The 9,064-nt window shown below is 38.0% G+C and overlaps 1 protein-coding gene across 12 annotated transcripts; it reads left to right on the forward strand.

Annotated features, from left to right (window-relative positions):
• Positions 1–2,900: 2,900 nt before the first annotated feature.
• Positions 2,901–8,837, forward strand: LOC148008196 (uncharacterized). 12 transcript variants are annotated; one of them, XR_015690221.1, is made up of 4 exons: positions 2,911–3,778; positions 3,901–3,984; positions 4,209–4,289; positions 4,402–5,408. XR_015690221.1 is itself a non-coding variant. In XM_087674430.1 (4 exons), the coding sequence occupies exons 2-4, from the start codon at positions 3,972–3,974 to the stop codon at positions 4,586–4,588; spliced, it is 240 nt and encodes a 79-aa protein (XP_087530556.1). In that variant the 5' UTR covers positions 2,911–3,778; positions 3,901–3,971; the 3' UTR covers positions 4,589–5,424. The 12 variants fall into 12 exon arrangements, 2 of the variants coding, with proteins under 2 accessions (XP_087530556.1, XP_087530557.1); XR_015690220.1 differs by having other exon boundaries at positions 4,443–5,406; XM_087674430.1 differs by having other exon boundaries at positions 4,443–5,424.
• The last annotated feature ends 227 nt before the right edge of the window (positions 8,838–9,064 follow it).

Here is a 9,064-nt window from a genome sequence, read left to right on the forward strand (position 1 = left end):
CTTTGGTTTGTACATTAGGATGAGTGGAGTTTGTGTTGTTGCATACAAGAAAAATGATTGATTTTATGCAAGATGCCATGGAACCTAATTTCAACTAGACCAATATAATCTTATGAGGTATGGGAGGAATTGCGAGAGGTGGGATGCGTATGTGCAACCAAGTTGCATTAGCCTAAGGGAAAGCCCTAGCATGTCATTGTAATGTGTACAAATCCTACTTGGAGTTCAAGTTATGTAATTATTAGGACTATAAAGCATGTTAAATTGGTTTATTATTAGACGCTCATGATATTGGGATTGGTTGAGGTGAGTGACTAAAGATTTAATATTAGTTTTAGGCTAGTTTTCTGTTATGATGGCTCATTAAAACATGCTGCCTATATATGTTGAGCTTCTCCAGTGTTGTAACCTTCTTTCTTGATAGGTCCTCACAAATTTATCAACTTGCCTTAGATAAAGGGCAAAGAAGTGAGGGAGTGAAAATCCACACTTGTCTCTACTTTTTCTTAGGGTAAAGGGGTTGATAGGTTGCCACCATAATTGGGCTATCTAAATCTCACTAAAGGTAGCATCGATTTAGGTTTTGATTATCTACAAGGATGTGCTTATGTGAGATAGCATCTCGTGACAAAAAGATTGCATCATGTGATTGCAAATTTGGCATACAAGAAATGGAAAGTTGCACAACACATGGAAAACTAAATTGGAAAGACTTGCATAATCAATAAATGCATGAAACATCAAGAGTTATGCAAATTACATATGCCTACAATAGACATAAAGTGTGGGATGTATAGTAGCACATGTTGGTGTTAGACTATATGTTTATGTGTTATGTGTTGTTAGGGTGTTACATAGATAACTTTTGTAGAAGGAATTCATGCAATCGCACTTGTATAAAAGAAAGAAACGTATATGCATATACATTGTTTGACAGAAATGTCATGTTTATGTAGATGAGCATGTTGCATTAGCTTGAGAATGAACTTGCTTTCATTTATATGATCAAGTGTAGTGAGATTGTTCACTACTGTTGGCCTAGGTTTGTAGCATTAGGATGAGTGGAGTTTGTGTTGTTACATATTAAGAAAAACGATTGATATTATGCAAGATGCCATAGAACCTAATTCCAACTAGACCAAGATAATCTATGAGGTATGGGAGGAACTACGAGAGGCGAGATGCTTATGTGCAACCAAGTTGCATTGTAGGCCTTATGAGGACTATAAAGCATGTTAACTCAGTTTATTATCAGATGCTCATGTGATTGGGATTGGTTGAGGCTAGTGACTAAAGCTTTAGTATTAGTTTTGGGCTAGTTTTTTATCCTCACGTCTCCTTAAAACGTGAGCTTCTCCAGTGTTGTAACCTTCTCTCTTGATAGGTCCTCACAAATTTATCAACTTGCCTTAGATAAAGACAAAGAAGCAAGGGATTGAAAATCCACACTTGTCCCCACTTTTCTTAAGGTAAAGGGGTTGATAGGTTGCCACCATAAATGGGCCATCTAAATCTCACTAAAGGTAGCATCGATTCAGGTTTTGATTATCTGCAAGGATGTGCTTATGAGATAGCATCTCAAGACAAAAAGATTGCATCATGCGCTTGCAAATTTGGCATATAAGAAATGGAAAGTTGCACAACACATAGGAAATCCACTCATAGATCTAAAAGGTCTAGGACCAGAACAGAAGCGCAATTTGAACCCATGTCTGAGTAACCCACATGTGACAAATCCTCAAAACCATTAGTTTTGCTTTTGGGGGCCATCAACTTATTGGCCCTGTACCCTAGTTAAAGTATTCAAGAAGTCCATTTCAACATCTAACTTCTATTGTAAAACTCCATTAAGATAGGTTATTTTGACTTTATCTTATTAGGGTAGAGACATTTGTCATGGGTTGTGAGGTCCAATATCATTGCCAATAGGTGTTGCTTATACTTGAGCAAGGTGCTCAAAGTTCAACACTTTCAATTGCAAAACAAGCCACTTGATGTATCTTCCCTCACAATTAGAATTTTATAGGGGCGAAAGTGTTCAAAATCATCTTGTTCAATGTGAGATCATAGAGAAGATAAAACATTGTACTTGCTTGCTTTAATGGAGAAAGTCTTGCAAAAGGTGGTGATAAGAGCTCCTAGGAAATGCAAGCAAGCACATGCACTAGGGTAAAGGGGCCAATTGGAGAATGGTTGCCAGTGATGATACAAATTGAATATACTAGTAGCGGTCTAATAATAAAACAACTTGGAATGCTTTCAGAAGAACTCATGTGGTGAAGTGGTTACGTGGAAGAACCTGGGATATAGTAGGCAAACATTCAAAGTTGTTCAACGTTTGGCCATTTCATGCATTTTTCAAAGGCTCTAATGTGTGCCGTCTCATAAGGCTCTTTTTTACTAAAAGATTTTTCGCCCTTTGCATTGACGAATGAAATCTTCAATCGCACAGTTTTACATCTTTTTTTGCAGATCATGCTAGTGTGACTTTGCAGTCCTGACAATGGTAGACCTGCAGATTTTAAACTAATATGAGAGATCGATAGAGCAAGCTTAAGGTGTTCTACAATTGGCCCTTTTATCCTAGAGGTTCAGATTTTAAAGAGTATGCATATGTCTTTTGGGCCTTTGAATAAAATGTAATTGATAATGGGATGTAGCTTATTGGTGGCAAGTTGGGGTGCACATCGTTGGTTTGGGCAGAGGGTGTGCGCTCATGTGAAACCGCTCTTAAGCAAAGTAATATTCGGGCCCCACTACCCGCAATAAGTGAGAGGTTGTGTACGGTATTAGACAATAATTATGAGTTGAGGGCCTTAATCAACCTTTTTTAAATGTGAACAAATTATGGTATTTCTACATATTAATCGACATTTTGCATTTTGCATCTACCATAACTACGGCTAGCTCACGAAAAGAAGAAGAAGAAGAAGTACGAAAGAAAGGAAGGAAAGCGTCTTCGGGTAGTTCTCAGACATGGCTGAAGGCTCCGACCTGCGAACCTGTGATCCTTCCTCCTATCACGATAGGAGAACGAGAGTACTGTTCTAGCTAGTTGCGCCTACGCAAGCTATAATCAGTTAGCCAACATCATTGCTGTGTTCCGATGCATCTTACGGTCTACGCCATATGTCCTCATGAGTTAGGGTGTGCGCTTGTCATCTGTTCTGCATCATGGATCGGTCTCTCCTCTCATCGGAAGAGGAGAGAAGAATGGCATAGACAAGCAGTTTAGCGAGGAGAATAATGTGTCTTGATACAATGACGTATGGTTTCTGCCATGGCTGACTTCGGCAGTGTGCTATTTTTTGTTCATCGTGCAGGGACTTCGGAGGAAGCTGGGATAGCTTTGGTGGAGGAGGTCGAGCCGGCAGCTGTGGGAAATGAGGGAGGCACTAATGGACGTCTCAGCTGGGAATCATCATGGTGATGATGCTCAACAAGAACAAGATCGTCATGCAGATTTGCCTTGTGCAATTAATGATCATGATGGATTCGACAACGCCGCCTCTTCGGATGGATGGGGAGATTGGCAGCCATTCTCTGCTAAAAAGCCTAAGGCTTTGAGAAGCAGCATTTATGATTCACAGAAGGAGTCAGACTTCGAAGGACTTCCCCCTTTCGAGAAGAACTTCTATGAAGAGCATCCAAGTCCCAACCATTTCTCACATGCCTGATGCAGAAGTCCAAGCTTATCGCCACCAAAAGCGAGAAATCAATGTTGAGGGCAAGGATGTCCCTAAGCCTACTAGGCAGGTCGAGGAGGCTTCCTTTCCTGGTAGGTCTCGATGATCTGTGTTGGTAGACATGAAAATTACAAGTGGCATACTCGATGCATTTTATGATTTACGGCTCTTCATTTTCAGCGCCTCATCTGCATTTTCTGCACCTTCTTCTCAGATTATGTGCTCAAAGTTATTTTGAAAGCTGGCTTTGAAGAGCCTATGACCATCCAAGCACATTGCTAGCCCATGGCTTTGAAAGGTTGGGACTAGTGCTCACGAAATTTTTTTTTTCCCATCCAAAAGGACTAGGCTTAACCCGAGTTGGTTTTGGGAGGGAAATAGCCGATTTTATAACTAAAATGCTTAAAAATAGCTGGTTTTCGTCAATATGAGCTTCAATTTCAACCGGTTTTTTTGAGAATCTTGCTTGGATAAAATACACTAAAGGATGATTTTCTATGAGCACTGGCTGGGACCTTATAGGGCTTGCAGAAACTGGATCAGGAAAAACGCTTTCTTACTTGCTACCTGTCATTGTGCATGTTAATGCGGAGCGAGCCCTTTGTGAGTATACTATCACATGCACTTTTGATTGAATTCTTTAGAAAATGCATTGGATGTCCAGAATCTACATCAAGTAAATTTTATTTATGTAAAACATGTTATCGTTCATTAGTCAAATATGAAGGTGCGCTTGAGCCATCTACCATTACTCAGATATGAAGATGCGATTGAGCTGCTTGAAGATCTTGCCAATAAGATTATCATGTCCACAATTCTATCCATGGACACCCTCCATCCTCCAGTCTTGTAAAAAGACGAACCTCGTCATTTTTACATTGATTTACGAATTGGCGATTTAGATTAGGAAGAAGAATAAGTGAGATCTCCTAATTCCATTATTTCAACCATCTGACTAGAAGTTTTTATAATGTGCATTTCATCTTGAAGTAGTAAGATATCGACATATTTGTTTTACATTTTCAGATTTCTCCCATCTTTTTTTTTGTCTTTGCTAAGCAGAAGTCCTATTCACCATATAATTTGACGATCCAACCCACCAATTTATTCACTTGAATCACGTCATTGTCGAGGTGCCCCTTCCCTGTCATAGAATGTAAAACTTATGAGTGAAGTAATAAGCACTTTGCAAATTCTATAGTTAAGACTACTAGCATTCCTAGACTAGTTAAGGATTGGCTCTTATTTGAACAATTGCTTGTTTAAAGTGCACGAGATGAAAATTATTAGAGTAGAGTACTCGGTAATGTATGAATTGGTCTCCAATTTTGGGCAAGACCCTCTAAAATTAAGCTAAAAAAATTAAAAGTCTTGTCATAGTCTCATGGCAACCTTCTAGATGAATGGTATGATGGTCCAAAAAAGTGAATGTGAAAACATTGTGTTATTTTTCGCTGGCCACAAAAAGTGCTCAGCATGGACTTTAGGGGTTTGGGCTTGGGATTCTTTTGACCTTCTTTGTATGTAGGGGTTTGGGCTTGGGATTCTTTTGACCTTCTTTGTATGTACTTACTTTGTTACATATAATGCCCGATTGGGTATAAATAACTTGTGGAAGGTCTTAGGTGCCACAAGCAAGCTTTAGGACTGTTTAGAAGCCACAACATGCGGTGCATCATTGGCACTGACCTTGAAGTAGCCTTCTTCCAAAAATAGCCTTACGAAAGTTACTCCCTGTTCTTATGGGAACATCTATTTGATTAGTAACTAACCTAGCCCATGTAGGTGAAAGCTTTAAATATAGCTTTAGACATTCTAGATACAGTTTGGTGGAAGGACCCACCAAATTTTTCATGGTCTATTGGTATCAATGTGGCAATAGATCCACAAGTGGTCTAGGAACAGAAGTCTTGCGAGTGAACCAATAGCAAAAAGAAACATTGGCTTAGTAGGCACATGGGAGGGAGAATCATAATTGATGTATTGGGAAGCCTACAAGATATTCCTCTTGTTGAATGAAAAATCCCTCCTAATGAAGATCCTTTTGATCCTCGAATGGTAAGACTTGAGTTTAGAGGAATATCCTACAAAAATGAGAAGCTAAGATCATGGCACGATCTCACCTTTTGTGATTTGGTGTACATGCATCTATAAAAGAGATATTGATAGCTTTTGACCATAAGTGCTTTAGCAATACAACCACAAACAGCATGGAATATGCTATGTTCATCACCCTTTGATTCCTATGCAGAGCCACTCCATTTTGAGCCCATTTTGAGAAGGGGACTTGGTCAAGGTGAGGTGGCATATAATGCCATGCTCATTTAAGAACTCTATAAATTGATGGGAGATAAACTTGCAATTGTTGTTGCTCCTTGTTCCTATGCGGACACCCATTTGATTAGTAACTAATCTAGCCCATGCAAGTGAAAACTTTATATATTGATAATAACTATTTTAATTGTTATTAAAGTATTTTCTTTGAATGAATACAACCACATGTATCAAGAGTAATCATTCATTATAATAAAAATATATTATAAACTACTTAAGGATGGTTGGACAATTTTCATTAAGATCAAAACAAATCAATCCTAGTATCCCCTTAGATATACGAGTAGGTTATTGTGAAACTAAGCTTGGCGTTGTTTTTCTAGTTGACGAGCTTGACACATTCCAAGGTAGTTTTGGTGTGGAAGGCTCTCAATCAATTGCTTCTTAAAAACTCAAAGCGAGCCAGGTCTAAAAGTACCAAAGGTGCTCATCATTTGAAGGTGCTTTAGTCATAGCTAAGCCCTATATCATATGGAACTTGAATCCCTTGGTGGCTAGCTAGGAGATGCACTATGAAATCAAATAAAGGCCATTAACTTGTACCTTGACTTGAGTTAATGTTGGTAGATGGATGAGATTCACCCTCATTATGCGAAATAATATAATATCATATTGAGATCTAGGCCTTGATCAATATCAAACTTGATACTTCCTGCTAACTATGTTTTTGGAAGAGTAGCTTGTATGCTCCCAAAGATGACCTTGTATAATCATCACTTAGAGAAGAAAATATTGCATTTAATCCTCCCCCATTGAATCGAATGGTGACTTGAAATCATACAAGATTTGATTTTGAGCTTATTGAGGCAACATTGAATGACAACACAGACAAAAGGAAAGTAAGAGTTGTATGCAAGTATGATTAGAAATGGTTGCATTTATGTCCTTAAAGAACAGAATTGCATACGATTCTCACAAAGCATATCAAGTTAAAGTCTCACATCATGGCTATATCCAAAAAAACATCTACCAACCGTGTAGTTTTGAAAAATGCTAGAGGGTGACCAAATAAGCCCTTTCATGCAGATCCTCAACAAAGTCAATGAGCTCTTTTCTTTAGCCAACCAAAGAAAGTACCATACTAATATATTTAGAAGGACCTTCTACTTGTACATGTGACCTGTATATGCCACCTTCTTGTGATTTAAATTTGTCATGTTGGGGATTATGGCAAAGGACCATGGCTTACAAAGCATGTGATGTCAACATAAAATCTATTCTACACGACTTTAAAATAGGAAAGGAATGGTATCCAAAGCCATACACAAAAGCAATCTTATATGACAGATCTCTTGAAATCAAGGTAGATGAATACTACAGGCACATAAATTTCCTTCATACTTCATGTGGTGGAAGTCCCTTTGAAAGTTTTACTTGTGAGTATTGTAAAAAAAAATTTCACTTGTGATGATTTTTGTACGAGAGTATATAGAGAGAGAACTGCTATTGAGAAGAGAGGGGCTAGGAATATAGGAGGAAGGTGATTAGATTATCTTAGCAGTGAAGAGTTGAAAAATGTGACAGTTAAGAGAGACTTGAAAGAAGCCAAGAGAAAGCTATGGTGGTTAGAAGCAATAATTGTTGTGCTGTTTGTGAGGATTAGGTCCTTGAAAGAATCAAAATTTGAATGGTTTAATAGGAAGGATGTGCAATGCTTTTGTAATAATATAGTTGAGGCTCATTGACAATGTAGAATTGAAGGTAAACAAGCTTTGTGGGGCTTTTTAAAAGATGTAGCAAAGAATATAGTACAAACAAAACAAGCACAACGATTCAGTGAGTCCGCAAAGGCCGTGTTTGAGCTCATTAAGCTTTTGGGGTGGGCCACGCTTGCATGAATTTATGAGTACTAACCTTGGAGTGCCATCCATGTGCACTACAAAAAGAAAAGAGAAGAAAAAAATTCACTTCATGCTTGGAGAGCACGAGTATATCTTTGAGGCAGTGGGTAAGATATGCATGGATGCAAAAACTAAACATGAAGTAATGCCAATGGTGCTGATTATCATTGTTGAAGATGAGACAACTAATATCAAACCTCACATAATGTGAGCTTAATAGATCTAATGTCATGTAGTTTGCAATGTTTTTTACTTGCAATCATGTAAAGGAAGTTTGTAAGAAATTAAAAGTTAAAAGTGAACTTTTATTTATGTAGGTGGCGTGCGAAGGATGACACTCTTATTGAATTCTGTGGAAGTAAAGGAGAACATCACCAATGCCTTACAAACAACATAATTATTGTGCAAGAGGGATCACAAGGTTATAATAAGATAGTGGATGCCTTTCAAAATCATGTGGTGGGAAATTATGCAAGAGTTTTGATAGTAAACCCTCTTCATGAGTGTCTTCCATGACTAGCTTTGGTAGTGCAAGTCAAATGTAATCGCTTTGATAGTGTTTATATTAGAAATCAATGGAATCTTGTGGAGCGTTTATGGAGTGCAAAGCTAAAGGATACAATAGGTTCAATAATTGGGCATGCTTCAGATGGAGATAGTAGACGACGCATGCTTATGCTTGAAGATTACCTTAGAGAGCATAGAGACCAACTCTTTATTAATTTGTATGGATGAAAATTAAAAGGGAGAATTGTGGAAGGGCAAGTGTATGGTTTACATGATCAAGAATTTGTATATCATGGAAAAAAGCTTATCAGTCCACTTGATAGCCCTACTCGACAACCTGCGATTGGTAAAGTTTGGATTACACTCAATCATGTTGCAATGGTATATAACTCATTTTCCATTGATGAACATAAGCTACATGATGGAGATATACAAAGAAATGATTTTCAAAATTGGGCAGTAGCCCAAAGGATTGCAAGTAGACAAATTTTGGGATCTTATATGTTATGGGGTTGTTTTAATGAACTGATCAAGTTTAGAATGCATTTTTAGCTCAACAAACATCTGTTGCATATTGTACTTGCTTGTCATATCTTCTTTAGACGGGCCCTTCATGGCGTTCAGTGGAGAGAACCATTAATATGCTTGCACCCTTCCACATAATAGCTTGAAGTCGTGTCTCAACAAGTTTGTAAT

The sequence above is a fragment of the Lygodium microphyllum genome, unplaced genomic scaffold (assembly GCF_053477565.2).
Source record: "Lygodium microphyllum isolate KBCC unplaced genomic scaffold, Lygodium_microphyllum_v1.1.10 scaffold_273, whole genome shotgun sequence".
Lineage (NCBI taxonomy): Eukaryota > Viridiplantae > Streptophyta > Polypodiopsida > Schizaeales > Lygodiaceae > Lygodium > Lygodium microphyllum.